The following is a 21,634-nucleotide window of genomic DNA, read 5'->3' as shown; positions in this document are numbered from 1 at the left end:
CGTGTTGGAAGCTGGGCATTCAATACCTGGGAGGAAGGAGGATTGGAGGGGTGATCCTGGGAGACCAGGAAGGAGGCAGGTGAGAGAGGCCTGCAGATGAGGGTCTGGAGGGTCTGGATCGGGGAGAAATGGGGGCCTCTGAGCCCCAGAAGCAGGACGAACCTCAGCCCAGCCTCTGTGGGAGCCAGGTGGCTCTGAGGGACAGTGAAACAGTGGCCACATTTCCAAGGGGAGCAGGAAGCATCCACCTCAGTCAGAGCCATGGAGACGATGAGTCAATGAGGATCCAGAAGCCAAAAGCCCGAGGGGCCTGTAGGCTCCAGCCGACCATCTGCTCACACACCTCATGATGGGGAGCTCACCACCTATCAAACACCATTTACCCTCCCACTGTTCTGGCCCCAGAGAGTCCCTTCTCGTGGGACCTTGGTGTCAACCTTCCCATCAAGGGGCACCTTCCTCTAATGGGCTTTTTGGAGCCTGGGGCTGTCATGCCCCGCCTTAGCCCGGCTGCTGCACCTGACAGTCCAGTCTCCGAGATGAGCCTCTGCCCTCCGTCCTGTTTTTCAGGAGCTGTCTTGTTGCCTTAAACCGGACACACGGACACCAAACGCACAGGCACTTCAGAAAGGCAAACATTTATTCCCAGCGACAACTCCTACCAGAGGAAGATAGACCTTTCTGACAACAAAGCCACCAACCCGGCTCCGAAGCCCCCTTTGTTCACCCCTCCATTCAAATGGGCCCCCATTCTTACAGCTGCCATCCCCCCCCCCCTGGGTGGGCTGCACTTAGGGGCACCGACCCAGACCTAGCACGGTCTTCACTTCCTCTCTCGCTCCCCTCTGCGGCCCCTGCCGGGGGGGGGGGGGGGGGGGGGGGGGGGGAGCCCCTCAGGTGGGGGCGGGGTCTCCAGGTACATTCCCACTGCCCCCCAGCTGCTGCCTCAGACGTCTCCTCGTCGGAGATGCCGTCTTCAACCCAGCAACAGCCCCACTCTAGTGTGGGGCCCCACCAACCCACCCCCGCCCCCGCCGGCCCCTTCTGCTCCCCCAGCCCCTCACGTGCACTTCTGCCAACGGCCCCCTCCCTTTGCTCCCCGGGTGACCTCGACTCTGCCCGGCTCTTGCCCAGCTCCTGGCTCCGGGGTGACCCTGGGGCGCAGGGGCCCCCCGGAGGCAGACCCCACCCCACGGCGCCCCCGCGGCCCGGCGGCTCCCGGGTGCGCCGGCAGGGGCGCGTGTGCGCGGGGCGGGGGTCGGCGCGGCGGTGACCTTGGCCGGGCGCGGGTCCCCGGGGAGGGGCGGAGCGCGGCGCCCGGCGGGCGGGGACGGGCGGGGACGGGCGCGGGCGCGGCGGCGGCGGCGGCGGCGGCGGCGGCGGCGGCTCGGGCGGGCGGGCGGCGGGCGCGCGGGGGGCGGCGGCGCCCGAGCGGACACGAGCCGGCCAGCAGCAGCCGCGGCGGCGCCGCAGGACGAGCGCCCAGGTAGGCGGCCGGGGCGGGGGGCCGGGGCGCCGGGCCCCGCCGCCCCCCACGCGCGCGCCCCTCCTTTGTCCGAGCCCCACCCTCCCGGCCGCGGGGCCGGGCCCTCCTCCTCCCGGCGGCCCCCCCACCGGAGCCCCCTCCCCAGATCCGAGGGGCCCTGGCCCTCGGCGCGCCCACCTTGGACAGCTCCCCCTCCGCGCCCTCCCGCCCCCGCGGTACTTGCCGGGCGCCCCTGGGCCAAGCCGGCCCCTCCCCCAGGTCCAGCGCGGGCCCCCTCTCTGGGTGGGTCGGTCCCGCTCAGTCAGAGCCCCCTCCGCGCGGGGCCAGTTGGGCCCTGGGCCCGTCTTCCCGCGGAGCACCGGCTCGGCTTCCCGCCCCTCGCCCGGGAGCCGAACCAAGCCCCTCGCCCGGGAGCCCCTCCCCTGGTCGGGCCCTTCCCCCACCACTGACATCCTCCGCTGGCTAAGGGGAGCCCCGTGGGCCGGTCCCCTGAGTGTGCCTCCCCTCCCTCAGGCCCCCTGTCATCCAACCCCTAGGTCCCTAAGCCAGACCCCTCCCCCCATTTGGTTGAGCCCTGCGTGAGTGCGTGTGTGTGTGTGTGTGTGTGTGTGTGTGTGTGTGTGTGTGTCCTGTGCCCTCCCCTGGGCCCCGGCCTGTTCTCCTGGCCCCAGGAGTGTTGGGGAGGGCTGCCTTGCACAGGAGGAGGTCTGTGTAGCCAACCAGGGCCCAGTTCAAATCCTGCTCTGCTCTGTGACCTTGAGCTAGTCCCCCCAACCCCTGGAGCCTCCTGCCGTGCCCCCTACCCCCACCCCGCAGGAGGAGGAAGAGGGTGAGATTCAAACAGCACAAGGTAGGTGCCTGGCATGGGTTATTGAATGGGAGCTCCTACTCCGGGGTCGCAGGGCCCTTTCTAGAGGACACCATGCTGAGGGGCCTGGAGTCCTGCCGGGGGGTCTGCACCCAGAGCAGGACAAGGGCTGTCTGGGTCTCCCAGCCAGTCATGGCGGTGCCTGGCTGCACACTCACGTGCCCACTTCTCTGGGTGCCCACCCAGGGAAGGGCAGTGCCTGCCGAGCTGGCCGGTGCCCCTCGCCACCCCCCTCCCCCGCCGCCGGCTCCCAATGGTGAGAATTGCTCTGCACATCACCACCATGCCTATCCTGTCTACTAGGAGGTAGTACTGGGAAGCCTGTAGAGGCAGGCCTGGCACGTAAGTGGGGTATGTGTCTGCTGTTACTTTTATCGTTCTGTCTCTGGCGAACCTGGTACCTGTGATCCTTCAGAACCTGCCCTGAGCCCTGGTGATGGACAGTTATGACTGCCCATCTTTACCGGGAGCCCCCGTGTGCCCAGAGCCTGGCTATGGGCTTTATCCGGCTCCCACAGTGCTCGCCCCAGCAACCTGTGGAGCAGGCAGCGTGCCTGCTCACATTCACAGAGGACAAAACCACGGCTTGGGGGCCCCAGCTGACCTTCCTGGGTTCTCACCACCTGGTCTTACACCCCTACACACCCGAGGGAGGTGACTTGGTCCAGGTGCGATCTTATGTCTCCTCTCTCCCACTGTGGACCTACCTCCGTACTCAGGGACCCTCAGAGACGGCTGGGAAGAAAGAAGGGAAGGGGTGTCCTGCTTTTCCTAATTAAGGACACAGGCTGGGGACAGGCTTTCTGCTATTCCCCCCCCCCACCCCCAGCCCAGGGCTCTCCCCTCACCTCCATCCTTTCAGGGTTTGTTGTGTTCTGTGAGCTCCTGAGGCCACTGGACCTCTCTGACTACAGGTGCAGAGAGAGATGATAGGGGGATGCCCTTTCAGGAGGTTCTGTTCCTACAGACAACAGCAGACCCGAACCGGAGCCCAGGACAGGCCAGACTATCCTCTGGGTGCAGAGTGCAGGAAGGGGGGACCTTTCTCTCTGGGCTCAGTTCAGTTTTCCCACCTCCAATCTGGGCTGCTATCAGAAATCAGGGCCACGATTTGCAAGATTGTGACTCTTGGACCTCCAGCATCAGGATCGCACTTACGGGATAAGAGAGGGGAGCGGCTTTACGGTGCAAGTTCCCCGGGCCACTAGGTTTGTCACTTCCGGGCCCAAGAGGACAGGCCTGTTAAAGACACGTGGTTCCCGTGAGCTTCAGGGACCTCTGGGCTCGGGGAAGGGCAGGGAGCCTGTGGTTGTCGGAGAGAGGCACCCGTTCACCCACTTCACAGAAGAGGACACTGAGGCTCAGGGTCACAGAGCCAGGTGTGCTGGCTTCTAAGAGCTCACGGCCGTACTAGGAAGGGAAGGAGAAGCTAGGGCAGCCTGGGGGAGGGGGACGTGCAGGTGGGGAAAGAAGTTTGTGCACTGCACGCCGCATCCCTGCACCTCTTCCAGCCCAGGGTCCCCTGGGAAGGAGCTTGGGCCCCAGGTTGTGTCGGGGCTGGGAAGCAAGCGAAGGAGGCTGGCTCCAAGCCTGCCTGCAGGGTAGAGTTGCCAAGTCAGCCAGATCAACCAGAGGGCCTTCCCAGGATGCGGGAGAAGCGCCGTCTCCTCTGAGGAGCTGCCCCTTGTACTGTATCACCTCACCCCCAGGGGCCCAGAGCTGTCCCCCCTCCCGCCTGGGGCCTTTTGTGCCTGACACTCCTCTCTGTGCAGGGTCGGTCTGGGGTTCTAGCAGCTGGCACGAGCCCTCCCGGCCCTGACCCCCACCCACCGCGTGGAAGATGCCTGAACAGAGCAACGACTACCGAGTGGTGGTGTTCGGGGCGGGCGGCGTGGGCAAGAGCTCGCTGGTGCTTCGCTTCGTCAAGGGCACGTTCCGGGACACCTACATCCCCACCATCGAGGACACCTACCGGCAGGTGATCAGCTGCGACAAGAGCGTATGCACGCTGCAGATCACCGACACCACGGGCAGCCACCAGTTCCCGGCCATGCAGCGGCTGTCCATCTCCAAGGGCCACGCCTTCATCCTGGTCTACTCCATCACCAGCAAGCAGTCGCTGGAGGAGCTGGGGCCCATCTACAAGCTCATCGTGCAGATCAAGGGCAGCGTAGAGGACATCCCCGTCATGCTGGTGGGCAACAAGTGCGATGAGACACAGCGGGAGGTGGACACCCGCGAGGCCCAGGCCGTGGCCCAGGAGTGGAAGTGCGCCTTCATGGAGACGTCGGCCAAGATGAACTACAACGTCAAGGAGCTTTTCCAGGAGCTGCTGACGCTGGAGACGCGCCGAAACATGAGCCTGAACATCGACGGCAAGCGCTCCAGCAAACAGAAGAGGACAGACCGCGTCAAGGGCAAATGCGTCCTCATGTGAGCCCGGGACGCCCGCCACCAGCCGGTCCAAGCCTCTCCCAAAGCCCCTGCTCCTCCTCCTCCTCCTCCTCCAGCCCTCCGCTCCCGTCCCTCGATCCTTCCCGCCATCCCCCCCCTTCTCCTTCTCTCTCCCTCTCATCTCTCTTCTTTCCTTCCTTCATCCAACACCTCTGCGGGGGGGGGGAACCGAGGCCCCAGTGAGCCCACGGCAGGTCTGGGGCTCCAACCTGGCTCTGCCGCACGGCTCTGCCTTCCCTCCTTCTCTGCCCCCCAGCCCTGTCTGCACCCCCCAAAGCCAAGTGCTGGAGGTGGCCCCCTGGATCCGCACATGAGAAAATGGGGAAGCTGCCCGTCCCCGCTGAGCCCGAGGACACCAGGTCTCCCCTGTCTCTGCCCATCTCTGTCTCTTTCCCTTGGGTGCCCCGAGCCAGACCTGTGTCTCCCCCATTAGATCACTGTGACCTTGCTGGGGGCGGGGGGGGGGGGAGAGTTGAAATGCACATGGACCTCAGAGTTCGGTTCCTCCTTTTGGTGTTTAATATACACTGCCCCTGCTCCATCCTTCGTGACTTCTGGCCTGTGCCCCCACCCCAGGTCCCAGATCAGTCCTCACCTCTGTCCCCACAGCCTCGGTTCGGGGGTGGGGGCGGGGGGGGGAGGCTTGCAGGATGGGTCTCAGGCCACCAGGCAATAACCACAGAGCCTGCGACAGCACCCCGCCAGCCTGGAGTCCCACTGCTCGCCCAGCCTGAGGTGAGGCTGGGGTGCAGGCAGGCCTAGGACTGGCCCATGGCCACAGCACAACCCAAGGGGACTGTCCAGCATGAATATGGAGGGTGTCCCCAGACAACGGCCCACAGACTGGCACAGTGTGTCAACACCGAGCCTCAGGCAGGGGGACATGGGGTGCTGGGGAGGTGGTACCCGGGGCCCCATCCAGGGGCAGGCGGCTGGACCCAGCACCAGCAGGATCTGAGGGGGCTCAAGGCAGAGTCTGTCTCCCACCAGCTGTGCCCCAGAGAGAGGGGGTCTGCCCAGGAAGGCGTGTCTCCTGGGGTCAGGGCTTTACCTCCACCAGGAGATTCTGAGTGCTCCAGACTGTCTAGATAACGCCACACTCATGGGACCCCATGGGACTGTGTCTGACAAGCCATGAAGTGGGCTGTAGGCCTGGGGGAGGGGGGTGCGGTGACCATGGGTGGTGCATTTGTGCAACTTGGCATGGACAGGCAGATGGCTTGTGTCTATGCTTACACTCGTGTGTGTTTGTGTGTGTGTGTGTGTGGCTGTCATTCGGGTAGGGTGTTACTGTGATAGTCTGTGTATGTAATGATGGTGTAGGCTACACGTAGGGGTGGGCGGTGCAATTGTCCATAGGAGTGGATATTTGTGTTGGTGGGAACCTTTGTACCAGCGTAAGTGTGATTGTAAGTGACCGTATTTGGGGGAGCAGGGGACATGGCTCATAGGATAGTGTCTGTAAACCGTTTCGTTCTGCCTGAGGAACACGAGTCCTGTCTGACTTTGTAGCAAGGTGGCTCTCGGCTCGAACTCTGTATCAGTCAGATGATGCTGCCTAACAAACACATGGCCACAAATCAGCAACTTGAAACAACACACGTTTATCACCTCCATCCCTGTGGGTCAGGAGCCTGGGGGTGGCTCACCTCGTCTCCTACTCAGGACCTCACGAGGCTGCGATCGGAGCACGGGCTGGCTGCAGTCTCATCTGAAGGCTGAGTGGGGAACCGTGCGCTCCCAAGCTCACACGGCTGTTGGCAACATTCAGTCTTCTGCTGTCGCGGGACCAAGGGGCTCAGAGGCTCGCTGGACGACAGCCAGAGCCACCCTCGGCTCCTCGCCACATGGGTCTCAACCTGGGGTTGCTGGCAGCGTTGGGACTGACCTGTGTGTGTGTGCGCACGTGTGAGAGAGAAAGGCCCTGTGGCTGGACAGTCGTGCGACCACGTGGGGACTGTTCATAGGCAAGAGGGGCTGTTCGTGTGCATCTTGGTAGCAGCGTGTTTGACTTTCCCTGTGTCCGTGTGACTCCACAGATGTTTACTGAGCACACCGTGTAGAGAGGGAGGGAGTGTGTGTGTGCATGTGTGTGTCACCACCTGGCACGTGGACGGGCCCTTGGAAGAGCTGGCAGCATCCTGCCTGGGCACAGCTGGGGTCCTTCATCCTGTGGCGGGTCCAGGGCCCAACAGCATCTGGTGATGCTCCCCCCACCCCCACCCTGGGAGCTTTTCCTGGGCCTTGCCGGGCAGGTGTCTGCAGCCCTTTCTCAGGGACACACCCTGATAGCACAATCTCCCTGAGACCCCGCCCACCTCCAGGCCTTTCCCACCCCAGGCACTGGTTCCCTGGGGAGAGGGATCCTGCAGCAGGAGGGGTAGGAGCCTTCGCCTGCTGCTGGCCCTTCCTGCCTGGGCATCCCCTGTCCTGGGGACCGTGCCAGGTCATGCTTGCTGTGGTTCCACCCCTGCCCCTTCTCCCCCCCGCATGTGGGTGCCCCCTGCCCCCCATTGTGGGGTCTGTGTAGCATTTGCTCTAGAAATAGTCTTCCTGCAATAAAAAAGTGGATCCTGCATTCCCCATCAGTGTTCTTTCTTTGGGGGGGGGGGGGAGGCAGCCCTGCAAAAGATGAGAAACGTGAAGGATGGGGGCAAGTGATGAGGAGGAGGTGAGGGATGAAGGATGGAGGAGGTGGGGGATGGGGGTGAAGGGTGGGGACAAAGGAAGGGGCTGTGGGAAGAGGTCGAACGTTTGCCACGAAGACAGTTCAGCATTCCCCCCGGGGGGCCCCCCCACAAGAGACCTCACAGGCGCTGCTGGAGCCCATCCTCACCGCAGCCACTTGCGAGGAATGAGCAGGTGCATTGAGCTGCCTTTCACACGGGGAGGAATCCGCGGGGCCCCAGCTTCCCCATCTGCTAAATGTCGGCTTGGGGCAGAGTTTGCAAACTTACGAGCAGGGGCAAGATGAGGGTGAGAAGACTGAGGCACTCGCTAGGAGCACAGAACTTGAGTGGGGGATGCCAAGAACTCAGCCATGGAGATACATATGTCAAAGCAGTGTTTAATGCAAAGGAAACCGTGGTGAAAACATACCGATGTTTTAAATAGACAGGATCTGTCAGGGCCTGGGAGAAGCAAAGCTCCTGGCTGGTCCAAGTGCAACGTCAGATCTTGTCTTTCCTAAAATTTTGGTATTTTGTTCTTCCTGGATCATTTCTGCATTTATTTTGAATTTTTAAAATATTGCAGTAGCATAGTATTTGTCTTGATAGCAGGGTTTTGGTTTGTTTTTCATGGGGCCCCTTTAGGCTTTGGATTTGAGGAAAGTGCTTGCCTCACCGCAGTCCCGGTCCTGCTCTGTCTTTAGGGCCACATGATGATGCCCTTGAGTGAAGCAAGCTCAGCCACGTCACCCAAGTGGCCCAGGAATGGCCAGACCTTCCTTCTGATCTTTCAAGGGTGCCTGGAAATCCAGATTTCTTCTTGTGAAACGTCCTTATTTTTAAATGTTGGCAACAAACTTACATTTTTAAAGCACTTTGGGGCCACATCTCATCCGAGGGCCACCAATCTGTGACCCTTGTTTAGGTAACAATTCCTTTGTGGAGATGTGGACTGTGGAGTGAGAGGCTGGGCCCCAGGCACTTGGTTCTCTCTGTGCACTGCAAAGGATGATCGGGAGGTTCCTGCAGGGAAGACAGGAGCCCTGTGGGGGCTCAGCTGGGAGGCCAGAGGCTCAGATCACAGAATGTCAGCTTTGCAGAAAGTTCTAGAAGTCCCAGAATCTGGAGGTCCATCATCCCCTGTGAGAAATTCTCCCCTCCGTGATTGCTGGATAATTTTGGAGACAAACCACACGTGTTTCAACATCACCGGGGGAGCTTATTAAAAATACACATTCCCTCCCCCCCCAAAAAATAAAAATGCACATTCCAGGGGGCCAGTTCTTACAGGATTCTGTACCATTCAATGTGGGTGGGTGCCTAGGAAGGTGGTTATTTATTTATTTTATTATTATTATTATTTTAATCTTTATTTTTTTATTTTTGAGAGAGAGAGAGTGAGCGGGGGAGGAACAGAGAGAGGGAGACACAGAATCCTAAGCAAGCTGCGGTTTCTCTGAGCTGTCAGCACAGAGCCCGACATGGGGCTCGGGCTCACGGACTGTGAGATCACGACCCCAGCTGAAGTCAGCCTAAGTCAGACGTTTAACCGACTAAGCCACCCAGGTGCCCCAGCTGCTTTTTGAGATCCAGGCCCAGGAGTTAGGAAATTGAGAAACCCTGGAAATTATGAGCTAGGCTTAGGCAAATGACCTTGGGTTTAACTTCTCTGAGACTCAGTTACCGCCGCTGTAAAACGCAGACAATGTAATTTCACCTCTTAGCCTTATGCAGAAGATTCAAAATAAGGGAGCAGTTATTACTGTCCTACTGGTTAGGAAGCGATACACTTCTCCCTCAAGTGAGGCTAGGATGTTGGATTCGAACTCGCAGCCCCGCTGGGGATTCGAATTCGCGAAGCGCCTCGCACCCGGCTGACGTCATCGAGTCACCTCTGGAAATCCGCTGGTCGTCAGCAGTGGAGTCCACCACAGCGGGACTATTTGCATATTAGCATAGCACCGCCCCCCGCGCCGTGCTCATCGTTCGCGGGTGGCCAGCGGCGGTGCCATTCAGCGCTCCGCCTTCTGGCCCCGCCCACATCGCGGGCACCGCCCCCTCGCCTGCGCGCAGCCTACCCCGCTGCCTGCCCTGCGCCCCGCCCCGGCCGGGGCCTCCCGCCGCCGAGGCTCTCGATTGGCCGAGCTGGCTGCCAGTGCCCGCCCCCCCGGGAGTAGGCCCCGCCCCGCGGTGGGAGCGGGCGCTCGCCGGCTAGGCAGCGGGTTCGGCTGCGCGGCGGGGCTGAGGCGGCCGCGGCGGCCGGAGCGCAGGTAAGGGCGCTCGCAACCGCGGGCCGGGCCGGGTTCCGCCGCCCTCGCCTCGGGCCCGGGGGACAGGGTGCGGCCGGGGAGGAGGGCTGGCGGGGGCGGCCAGCCCAGGGAGGGCGCTCCGATTTGGCTGCGGACCGAGTTGGGGGTCGGAGTCAGCTGAGGAAGGGGCTTGGGCCGGGGGTCCGGGCTGGAGTTGGGGGTCGCGGTCAGTGAGGAAGGGGCTGGGGTAGGGGTGCAGGCCAGAGCTGGGGGGTCGTGTTCAGTGAGGAAGGGGCTGGGGGTGGGGGTCCTGGCCAGAGTTGGGGGTCGCGGACCGTGAGGAAGGGGCTGGGGTGGGGGTCCTGGCCAGAGTTGGGGGTCGCGGACCGTGAGGAAGGGGCTGGGGTGGGGGTCCTGGCCAGAGTTGGGGGTCGTGTTCAGTGAGGAAGGGGCTAGGGGTGGGGGTCCTGGCCAGAGTTGGGGGTCGTGTTCAGTGAGGAAGGGGCTGGGGGTGGGGGTCCTGGCCAGAGTTGGGGGTCGCGGACCGTGAGGAAGGGGCTGGGGTGGGGGTCCTGGCCAGAGTTGGGGGTCGTGGACAGTGAGGAAGGGGCTGGGTCGGGGGGTCTAGGCCAGAGTTGGGGGTCACAGTCAGTGAGATAGGGGATGGGGTTGGGGTCCTGGCCAGAGTTGGGGGTCACAGTCAGTGAGATAGGGGCTGGGGTGGGGGTCCTGGCTGGAGTTGGGGAGTCGTGTTCAGTGAGGAAGGGGCTGGGTCCGGGGGTCTAGGCTGGGGTTGGGGGTCGCGGTCAATGAGGAAGGGGCTGGGGCCAGGGCCCCGGCTGGAGTTGGGGGTCAGAGTCAGCAGAGGAGGGTCTGGGGCTGTAATTAGGGTCTGGGCTTGGATTGGGATGGAGGTCCTCTGGGGGGGGGGTGGAGTTGGGGGCTGGGCCAGCAGGGGAAGGGGGTCGGGGCTAGAGTTGAAGGTGGAGGTTATTTGAACCGGGGCTGGGAGTGGAGTTGCGGACCGGGGGAGGGGTGATTGAGGAGTCCCTGGTGAGGGTGAGCTCAGAAAGGGGGCACCGGGAGGGGAGGGCTGAGGCATGAGGGTAAGGCCGGCCACTTTGAGTAGGAGTCCCAGGGCCGTGGGGACCCATGCTGGAGGCATAGAGGGCTGGGAAGCCTGTGCAGGTGTTTGGGGGGAGGGTGTGACTAGTCAGGAGGAAATGGGGGGTCTTGGTCAGTTACTAGTATCGTGGAGGCCACTCGCCCCCTACTTTTGGGAGGCTGATCATTTGGTGTAGAAGGTGGGGAGGCAGAGACCCGGTGGCAGCAGTGAGCAGGAGGAGACGTGGGTCCAGCATACTTTGGGGGGGCTGCTCCTAGGACGTAGGGTGTAAGGAGAATGAATGTCCTGGAAGCAGAAAGGCTCGTGTCGGGGACTGAATATTTCAGGAATTTTTGGGCTCAGGAGTCGAGGAACCGAGGTGGGAGTTTTGGGGACGATGGTATTGACGGATGTGGGGATGTGGGTGGCACTTTGTTTTTCCTGGGGGGCGGGGGTTGCTAGGGGCTGGAAGGTGGGTGGGAGAAGGCAGGCGTGAGGACGCGCGGCGCGGAGGCTCCCATTGCTGCTAGGGGTCCAGGATGCAGTTCAGAAACGTGTCCCGTCGGATGCTGAGGTCTTGCAGAAATGCAGAGTGGAGTGGGCTCGGCAAGGCCGGCCTGCGGTCCCCCCCCCCCCCCCCCCCCCCCCGTCAGCTCCAGCTGCTCCGGGAGTCTGGCTTGCTCGTCCGTGAAATGGGTGTAAGACAGCAGCAGGGGGCACCTCACAGGGCTGCTGGGGGATCAGAAGAGGGGAGGTGCCACCCAGCACGCTCCTGGCACGTGGCGAGGGGACGTGAGACATCGATAATAATGTTCTAAATTAAGGCTTTTTTGGGAGGGGGGAAGGTGGGTGGATAGAATTACTGGGTTGTCACAGAGGGTGGGGGAGGGAAGGAATCAGCTGGAGCTTGACTCTAGTCCTTCAGCCTTGGGGTGCAGTTGACAGTCACCCCTGAAGCTTTAAGACAGAATTTCCGGAGGGGAAAAAAAGGTCCGTGTCGTTAAAAGTGAGGAAAAAACGAAAAAGGAAGGAGGTTCTGACACCAGGAGATTCAGAAGGGTTGTCCAGAAACAGACACATCCACTTAAGAGAAGGCTGCAGGGGTCATTCTGATTTAGGGGTACCCCCCCCCAGGAGCCATTCCAACGTGTACCCCAGGGGTCGCAATTATATGCTCTTTAAATATGTGAGCTCTGCTTCTGGAGCTCATGTGATGGACCCGGGTCTCTCCACTCGGCATCACCGACACTGGGGCAGGGGCACTCGTTGGGGGTGTCCTGGGTGCTGTGGGGACTGAGCAGCGCCCCTGGTCCCCACCTGCTCCATTCCAGGAGCGCCCCAAGTCATGACAACCACAGACGTCCCGCTGCCCCCTGGGCGCAGAATCACCCCCAAGACCCAAGTTAGTTTCCCCAAGTTAGTTTCACACGTCGTCACCTTTGATCCTTAGGAAGTGCAGCCATTCAGATTTGGGGTCGCCTTTAGATCACCTAGTGCTCTCGTTTTGAGTGGAAAACTGCACTTAGAGGCTCTTAGAAATGCTGGCTTCTTTCTCAGTGCGTCTTTTGTGTGACTTTCCAACCCTTGCTACCGTGATTTTATACACGGGACGAATGGATACGTCGCAGGCATTGAGAGGCACCAGCGTGTTGGAGTCGTCTCCCCCGTTTTAAACCCAGCGCACGAGGCTTCCAGAGATGCCACAGTTGTTTGGGCGATTCTCGGTCTTATTTAGAAAATACCCGTGACTGATGCCATTGTTTCCTGGTTTTGTTCCGTGCTTCGTGAAGCCTGGGCCCTATGGTTTGAAGGGAGGGACAGCTGAATACGAATTACCCTAACACACAGACCCAGCTCCGTGTTTACAGAGTAGAGGCATTATTTTTGTACAGCACGTAGCAGAGTAAAAAGCTGCTTCTTCCGTTCAAGGTGTTGTTACGAATTTTCTCATTTGCATCTGGAAACCGATAATAGTCTTTAAAAAAAAGGCATTTTACTAGGTCCTTCCTACTCTTGAAGCTCTTTGCAGTTTCTTACAAAAGGGCTGTTGTGTGTGGCCTCCGTGACTTTGGAACTTTCTGGAGCTCTCTAGAGGGGACGGTTACCAGGATAGTTGTGGGATTGCCGGGCGTTGAGTTACAACTGCCTTCCTTTGTGCCCCACGGTGGCAGCCAGTGGGTGACTGCCCAAGCTGAGTCTTGGTCCTGGGAGGGTTTGTGTCCTGTGCCACGCACGCCAGAGTCCCATGGCCCCTGCCATCCAGGGGGCCTCCCTCAGGTTCCCACTGGTCTTTCGGCCAGTTCTGGACCTCGCTTCCCATGGCTTCTGTCTTGTGCTACCCTTCGGCGTGGCCTCTCTCTCTACAGGCTCTGGAGAAAATTCACCGTGCGTGTCACCCGCCACGCCTTAGACACCAGGTGGGAGAGCCGAAAAGGTGGAGTCACTTGTCCCGGAGGGTCCCTTCCGTCCTCCTCCTGGTCCTCCCTGCCAGCCGGAGTGCAGGGGGGACTTGGGCAGCTCTGAGACTCTTCCAGAAACGGCTATTAGTTTTCCCTGGGAACTTGGCAAAGTAGGTCTTACTGCTTTTCACTTTTTAAATTGAGGTACAATTTCCATGTCGTAAAACTCAGCCAGTTGAAGCATAGAGTTCAGTTTTCTGGGAAGTTTATGGAGCTGTGCAACCTTCCCCGTAAACCTTTAGAACCTTCCATCACCCCAGTAAGATCCCTATAAACGTTAACCATCACTCCCTGTTCCCCCCCTCCCCAGCCCCCGGCCCCCACGAGCCCCCCTTCCTGTCCCTGGATGAGTCCGTTCTGGACGTTTCACACACGTGGACTCACACCCCGCGTGGCCTCTCGTGTCTGGTTCCCTCCCTGAGCGTCGCGTGTTCGGGGTCCGTCCGCGGGGCGGCGGGGGTGGGCGCCTCGCTCCTGTTCATGGGTGAGTAATATTCCACCCTGTGGCCAGACCATCCTTGTCTATCCGTTCGCCTGGCAGTGGACTTCTGGGTTGTCCCCACGTTTTGGTACCGAACCATCAAGCTGCTATCTAAGTGGCTTTTTCCTGGCGCTTGGTGGCCTGTTCAGTTGAAGCTTGGGGGTGGCCCGGGTGTCAGCCATCCGAATTCTGCCTCTCTCTTTTCCGCCTGAGTGAAATGCTTCGCCGTCTCTGGTTCCACGCATCCTAGCTGGTGGGCTGGCCTCACGGCCCACTCAGTGGGTGGCTCCGCACGGCCAGAACCCGCTCTGTAAAGGCATAGATGTATCGTCAGTTCCCGGCCACCTCTACCAGCTCATCCCCCACTTGACAAGCTCGAAATGCCTCGTGCAGCCTTGGTGGCACCACAGGAGTTGGCCCCGCCTCACCTTTGCAGAGTGACCTTCACTTTGACTGTAGGAACCCGCCCCTCCTGATCCTCCCTGCCACCCGCCCAGCACTCCCCCTTTCCTGGATGGTGCGGTTTGCTGTCTCCTTTGTCTGAAGCCTGCCTTCCTTCCTTCCTTCCTCTCCCCAACAAAGGCTGCTTGTGTGCCTATTTTAAGCATCAGAACGGGTGCCAGGCTCCGGGAGTACCACGTGAATGAGACGCTTGTGTGCATGCGTGGGGAGGCGTGGAGACAGGGGACCCAGGGCCGTTCTGTCCCTGGCCTGCTGTCTGAGTGGGGGTCCCGGGGGGTGGTGGAGACAGGCCCAGGCCTGTGCATCCCAGGAACTCCATAAATGCTGTGAGAAAGGAAGCCTTCTGGGGGCAGAGGTTGGGGGGGGGGGGGTCCTGCGTGAAGGACAGGCCAGAGACAAGCTTCACACTGGCCAGTTTGCCAGGTGGGAGGTGCAGCCCACCTTGTGCGAGCCCCGAGGCAGGGCTGAATCCTTCCACGTCATTTCCCTCAGGGTCTCCCCCTCGGCACTGCTGGCATTTGGGTCAGGTTGTTCTCCATGGGGCGTCCTGCAGCATCCCTGACCCCACCCCCTCGAGGCCAGGAGCACCCCCATCACGATCACCGCAGATGTCCCCAGACATCACCCAGTGTCCCCAGGGGAAATCCCCGCTGGTTGGGAACCATTGGGCTGAGCGATGATTTTATGAATCTGTGATCAAAGTAAAAAGGCACATTGGGGCTTTTTTTTTTAAATAGACTTTATTTTTTAAAGCAGTTTTAGGTCCACAACCAATTTGAGCAGAAGGATTTTCTGTGTCCCCCTTGGCCCCCACCCCCCAGCAGGCTCCCACACTATCAAAGTCCCCTGTGAGATGGGGCATTTGTTACAGGTGGTGAGCCTACAGCCGTGTCCATAGGCTCACTGTTGGTGGTGTAGTGTGGGTTTGGGCTGATTCATAAAGACACGTATCCGCCATTAGGGTCCCACACGGAGTGGTTTCACTGCCCTAAAACATCCCCTGTGCCCAACCGATTCATCCCCCCCCCCCCCCCCCCCCCGCCACACACACACTATTTTGCTTTTATGGGCAAAGGGATAAGAATAGCCTAGTAACCTTGAGTACCTTTTGGGAAAGATGTAACCCTGTAGCCTATGGAGTCTTCTGCGAATTATTCTTCTATACTCTCTACTCCAAGAAACTGTACCGTTGAATAGAAACAGGATTCTAGAGGCTCATCCGGGTGGCTCAGTTGGTTGAGCATCCAGCTTCAGCCCAGGTCATGATCTCACGGTTCGTGAGTTCAAGCCCCATGTCGGGCTCTGTGCCCGACAGCTCGGAGCCTGGAACCTGCTTCCGATTCTGTGTCTCCCTCTCTCTGCCCCTCCCCTACTCGCACTCTGTCTCTCGCTCAAAAAATAAATCAACATTAAAAAAAAAAACCTTTGTAAAACCATATAAACTGAAACAAACAAACAAACAGGATTCTAGAACCATGATCCCACCCTGTGTTGGTAATTGGAACCATTCGGCCAGCCACGGTCAACAAGGCAAAACAGGTGAAAGTAATCTTTTTTTTTTAATTTTTTTTTTTAACGTTTATTTATTTTGGAGACAGAGACAGAGCATGAACAGGGGAGGGGCAGAGAGAGAGGGAGACACAGAATCGGAAGCAGGCTCCAGGCTCCGAGCCATCAGCCCAGAGCCCCACGCGGGGCTCGAACTCATGGACCGCGAGATCGTGACCTGAGCTGAAGTCGGAGGCTTAACCGACTGAGCCCCCCAGGCGCCCCGAAAGTAATCTTAATGATATGTTTTATGTAACTCACAGTATGCAAAATACTAACATTGCAACATGTAATCAACATAAAGAACGTATGATCAAGCTACTGTACAGTCTCTTGTATGAAGTTTTCAAAATCTAGTATGGATGCTGCACTTGCAGATTTGTAAGTCTCAGGATCAGCCACATTTCAGGTGCTCGGTACCACGTGCGAGATGTCACAGGTGTAGGACGGGAATAGGGGAAGTTTTAGGAGAAAATGAGACCTCTCCAGGCGTATGAATGTAGCTTAGCGTTTGGACACGTTGTGGGTCGTTTTTAGAGCTATTGAAGTATCTGCCGATTGAAAATGAGGATTGAGGGTCTCAGAAAATCAGTTCTGGAAGGACCTCCTAGACTGTCCGGTCCAGGGGATGGCAAGCCGTGCCCCCCGGGCCAAATCCAGCTCACTGTCTGTTGTTGTTGTAGTTGTTTTAACATTTATTTATTGTTGAGAGAAAGAGACAGAGCACAAGCAGGGGAGGCACACAGAGAGAGACACAGAATCCGAAGCAGGCTCCAGGCTCTGAGATGTCAGCACAGAGCCCGACACGGGGCTCAAACCCTCGAACCGTGAGATCATGACCTGAGCCGAAGTCGGACGCTTAACCGACTGAGCCATCCAGGCGCCCCTCATCATCTGTTTTTTATGTGGCCCTCAGGCGGAGAATGGTTTTTACATTTGAAGTGGTTAAAAAAAATCAAGACAAGCATAATTTGTCCTGATATATGAAAACTGATTAGAATTCAAGTTCCAGTGTCCATCAATAAAGTTTTATTGTCACAGAGACATACACATTCGTTGACAAGTTGCCTGTGGTGGCTTTCAGGCTACAACATATGAGACCACGTGATACCGATTCTCTGGCCCCTACGGAAGAGGTTTGTCAGCCCTGCTAGACTAACTTGTGTGATTTACAGACGAGGAATCGGCCGGGTTTCCTGGGCTCACGGCAGTGCTGGGACTTGAACTTGGGGGTTTCGTAGTCCAGCGTTACCCTTTCAATTTAGCACTGCCCTTGGGAGAGCAAGTGACGCTCGACTTCAGAGAGCCGCCTCTGCCGCTGTCCTTGGGCTCTTGGACCCCCTGCAGCCTCCTGGTTGAGCAGAGGTTAATGATCTGGGGACAAATGCACAGGGTGATTTTTTTTTTTCCCCATCGCATGGTGCCCGTACTGAGGGAGACTGATCATTTAATTTCTTTAGGGTCACGACACAGAACAGCCGATTTTAGAGATAATGGGATCTTAGATTTGATGAACTATGACATCTGATAGCTCCAAATAGATCCCATTTGAAAATGCCAGTGACATTCATTATCATGTTACTTAAAGACGCCCGAGTGTAACACTGCATATAAATGTCTCCTGCTCGTGGCTTTTAGTGATAAATCGAGAAAGCCTGTCAGGTAAACAAAAGTAAACACGGCAACACAGTGGTTGCCAAATGCACATTCAGACGGACTGTTTTGATGTCAGGCGATGGGTGTCGTTTAGAACGATGTCCAGGAGTGACAGTTTGCCCCGAGCCCCCGTTTGAAAACCCAGTGGGTCACGGTGAATTTCACCGTCTGCAGCCAAGGACGATTCTGCGTTTGACACCCACTCAACTTAGAAATGCTTTTCTCTTTAGGTTGAGCACAGACAAGCCGTGAGTTCTTCAGGGAGGCTGAGTTTTAAATATTTGAGGCCAGGGTGAGAAGTGGAAGGTTTGTTTTGGTTTGCTTTCGTCTGTCTTTTGGCCAACCGCTGCTTTGGGAATGTACAGTTATTTCATTTGGCAACGAGAGGTGATGGGAGGAAATGGGGCGGGGGGCTCTGTGGGCAGGCCGGGCATTCCTTATTGTTTGAGAAACAGATCGGCACCTGTCTTTCTTCTCTCTCCCTCCGCGTCTGTGTGGCACTGAAGGGTTCCAGGAGGCTCTCAGCTCTGTGTAAAGAAAACAAAGGGATGTCCACGCTGTTCACAAGCTTCAGACACCTGTATTGGGGCTCAGAAGGACGGGGGACCAGGGTTACAGAATCTCAGTCCCAGCCTTGCCTCTCGATCCTAAATTGACCAGGTCCCTGCCCCTCTCTGCTCCCCTTCCCCTGGCTGAGAAGTGGGGCACGGGGATCGGGGGAGTCTCTGAGGGAGCCTCTGAAAAAGAGCGTGCCCTGAGTTCTGAGACCTGGTTTTTGTTTTCTTGTTTTTTCTTTGATAGAATGTCAACTTTGGGCTAGTTTTTGGTGTACAGACAAGTCACGAAGGCAGTGCAGGGCACCCCCGTGCGAGCTAACATCCGCACCCCCCCTGGTGCCTGCCACCCTCGGAGGTTAATGTGTCTGTGTTGCTGCTCTCCAAGGCCTGTGCTTCATGTGCACATCACTACTTTTCCTCTAATGTCCTTTCCTGTCCCAGGACCCCATCCAGGGCCTCACGTGACACTGGGCCCCTCTGGGCCGTGACAGCCTCTCTGACACCCCTTGTCTTTTATGCCTGGACAGTCTTGAGGACACCTGGTTAGGGATTTTTTTTTTTTATGTTTATTTATTTTTGAGAGCGAGAGAGACCACGAGCGGGGGTGGGGCAGGCAGAGAGGGAGACACGGAATCGGAAGCAGGCTCCAGGCTCTGAGCTGTCAGCACAGAGCCCGACGCAGGGCTTGAACCCTCGAAGCACGAGATCGTGACCTGAGCCGAAGTCTGGCGCTCAACGGACTGAGCCACCCAGGCGCCCCATGGTTAGGGATTTTTTTCACCACGACCCCCAACCTGGGTTTGTCTCATGTTTCCTCGTGAGCAGACCAGGGGTTACGGGTTTGGGGGTAAAACACACAGTGGTGAGGTGCCCTTCTTGTCACGTCACACCAGGGGTCTCTGCCACCCACATGACATCACTGACGGTGTTGACCTTGGCCACCTGTCACAAGCAGTGTTTGCCTACCCACCGGGTGCTCAGAGCCCTGGATTAGTCTCTTTTCACCCTTCCTTCCCTCTGCAGAGAGGAGCCCGGGGCGGGGACACCTGCCTTTGCTCTCCGTGCTGGGTTCCCCATCCCCTGTCCTGCCAGCTTTGTGGTCCGTCTTCACAGCCTGTGACGTTGACTTTCTCCCGGTTCCACCACACCCGCACTGGAGATAGTCTGGGGAGTTGGAAAATCATCATCTTACACGTTGTGGCCGCAGACACTGCAGGGTGTTGGGGAGAACCGTCCCCCTTCCGACCTGAGACTCACAGGTCCCACCTGTCCCAACCCCCTGCGTTGGTGAGGAGCGTGGATGAGTCCCAGTGCTGGTGACAGAGCGTCCATCCCAGCCCTGCGTAGATGCCACATGTTAACAAAAGGAGGGGGAGGTTTCAGTTGGGGGGCAGAGTTGGGACACTCGTGGCCAAGGCCCAAAACCGCCTGCCGGCGCCCACGTTCCTACCCTCCCCACCCTACCACCTGCCTCCCAAAGGGACACGGTGGGTCTCTGTCCACCTGTGGATGCGGTGCCCAGGGAAGCGAAAGATTGTTGGAAAGCAGGCTGTTTTTTTTTTTTTTTTTTTTAATTTTTTAATGTTTATTTTTTTTTTTAATTTTTTTTTTTCAACGTTTATTTATTTTTGGGACAGAGAGAGACAGAGCATGAACGGGGGAGGGGCAGAGAGAGAGGGAGACACAGAATTGGAAACAGGCTCCAGGCTCTGAGCCATCAGCCCAGAGCCTGACGCGGGGCTCGAACTCCCGGACCGCGAGATCGTGACCTGGCTGAAGTGGGACGCTTAACCGACTGCGCCACCCAGGCGCCCCTAATGTTTATTTATTTTTGAGACAGAGAGAGACAGAGCATGAGCAGGGGAGGGTCAGAGAGAGAGGGAGACACAGAATCTGAAACAGGCTCCGGGCTGTCAGCACAGAGCCCGACGTGGGGCTCGAACTCACAGACCGTGAGATCATGACCTGAGCTAAAGTCAGACGCTCAACCGACTGAGCCACCCAGGCGCCCCAAAGCAGGCTGTTTTGTAGGGAGGTATTTGCGGGTCCTTTGGAGGCAGAGCTGGGCAGCAGTGGGGCCCCCCTGGGGGAAGGGCGGGATTCGCTCCAGCCGCCTGTCTCGCCGCCTGTAGCACTGGCTGGTCTGGCCGCGCTGAGGCCTTTTCCTCTGGGGCCTCATGATGCTCAGCCACCAGCCGCGGGATGATGCCAGGTGCTGGGTGTACGGCCATCCCCTGCCATGCGCCCTGCCTCCAGGGGGAGGGGACCTGTCAGCTGTGGCTGTCACCATGGATGGGAGCATCCGTCACACATCACACATCGTCCCCGTTTACGCGTCCGTCTCTGCTCAGTGCAGCACCGGCGTCCCACCCCGTTCCCTGGGCCCGCTTCGGTTTGGGCACCCCTAACGTCCGGCTCGCCATTGGGACCACTTCTAAGCACACGGCTCAGCGACATCAAGCACAGGCACACTGTCGTGCAGCCACCCCCGGCGTCCATCTCCAGAACTTTCCATCTCCCCAGACTGAGACTCTGTCCCCATAAAGCACTGACTCCCCGCTCCTCCCCCCCACCCCCAGCCCCCACGAGCCCCCTTCCCATCCCAGCCTGTTCTGGACGTTTCACATGCGTGGGATCACACACACCATGGGACTTCTCGCGTCCGATTCGCTCCCTGAGCGTTTTGTGCTTGGGGTCGGACCACGTTTATATTTTATGGCCGAATAACATTCCGTTCTGTGACTATACCCCATTTTCTTTACCCCTGCATCCACTATGGGCACGTGGGCTGCTTTCGCTCTTTGCTGTTGTGACTTGTGATGCTGTGAACGTGTGCGTGCAGACGTTTGTGTGGACAGATGCTTCCAGTCCAGGGCGGATGGCCAGGGGGTGGCATCGTGGGCCCCATCCCCTGTTATTAAACTTATTGACTTCGTGCTTCTGTGCCTGGCGGGACTTTTGCCCATTTGCCGCTTCTTTCACAGCTCAGCCCTGGGGGCTCTGGGAGGATTCGAGTGCCTCTGCTCTGGCTGATCCCGTTTGTTCGTTCTTTCGTTCGCTCGCTTGCTCGTGGGCTCCATCCTGGTCCGTGGCAGGACCCTCCGCCAGCCCGCCCCAGGCGGCTTTCTCAGCCCAGTTGATTTTTCTCCCTCCCGCCCCTGGGGTCTCGCTCCTGTCTCCCTGGCCTGGAATGCCCTCTGCACTGGGTCCTCCGCCTGCTCCCTGCCAGCCCGCCCCTCCGGGGGCCACGTCTCCACCCGCCCCTGCGTCCGCTGTTCTCCCACCAGCAGCGCTCTGGGCCTGCCGGACTCCCGGCCACTCTGTCTGCAGTCGCCAGGGGGCCTGGTCCAGTTTTCTTTAGACTGAGCTTTAGTTTTCCTTGGTTTGTCTGTCTTGCCCTCTCCGTCCCCCTCCTCCTGCTCCCGGTCAAGGTGACTTCCTGGCCACCCTTGTCTCCCATTTAACACCGTGTGTGGTGGCTTCTACCCAACTCCCTGAGATGCCCTTCTGAGGGCCAATCTTCAGAGGAGTCAACTGAGGTTCAGAATGAGTGCTTAGCCAGGAAGGACCCCAGTCCCCGGGCTCCCTCACTTCGTAGCTCTTCCTTGAGAATGTTTCTGATTGTATCGACTGCCTTTTG

General features: G+C 58.7%; 2 protein-coding genes across 2 annotated transcripts in view; both read left to right on the top strand.

The window, feature by feature from the left end:
* The first annotated feature begins 1,436 nt into the window (after nucleotides 1–1,436).
* DIRAS1 (DIRAS family GTPase 1) lies at nucleotides 1,437–7,357 on the top strand. Its single transcript, XM_047850999.1, has 2 exons — nucleotides 1,437–1,486; nucleotides 4,127–7,357. Exon 2 carries the CDS (start codon nucleotides 4,195–4,197, stop codon nucleotides 4,789–4,791), a length of 597 nt encoding a protein of 198 aa, XP_047706955.1. The 5' UTR covers nucleotides 1,437–1,486; nucleotides 4,127–4,194; the 3' UTR covers nucleotides 4,792–7,357.
* Nucleotides 7,358–9,655: 2,298 nt separating this feature from the next.
* GNG7 (G protein subunit gamma 7) overlaps nucleotides 9,656–21,634 on the top strand; it is a 118,592-nt gene continuing 106,613 nt past the window's right edge. The window contains exon 1 of the mRNA XM_047848165.1: nucleotides 9,656–9,747. The gene's annotated coding sequence lies outside the window, so the exon portion shown is untranslated. The remainder of the gene's footprint in view (nucleotides 9,748–21,634) is intronic.

This window comes from Prionailurus viverrinus, chromosome A2 (genome assembly GCF_022837055.1).
Source record: "Prionailurus viverrinus isolate Anna chromosome A2, UM_Priviv_1.0, whole genome shotgun sequence".
NCBI classification, from domain to species: domain Eukaryota; kingdom Metazoa; phylum Chordata; class Mammalia; order Carnivora; family Felidae; genus Prionailurus; species Prionailurus viverrinus.
This window is presented reverse-complemented; position numbering and strand designations above follow the sequence as displayed.

Coding starts and splice junctions, on each gene's coding strand:
- DIRAS1 (XM_047850999.1), top strand. CDS start 4,195: ATGCCTGAACAGAGCAACGACTACCGAGTGGTGGTGTTCGGGGCGGGC.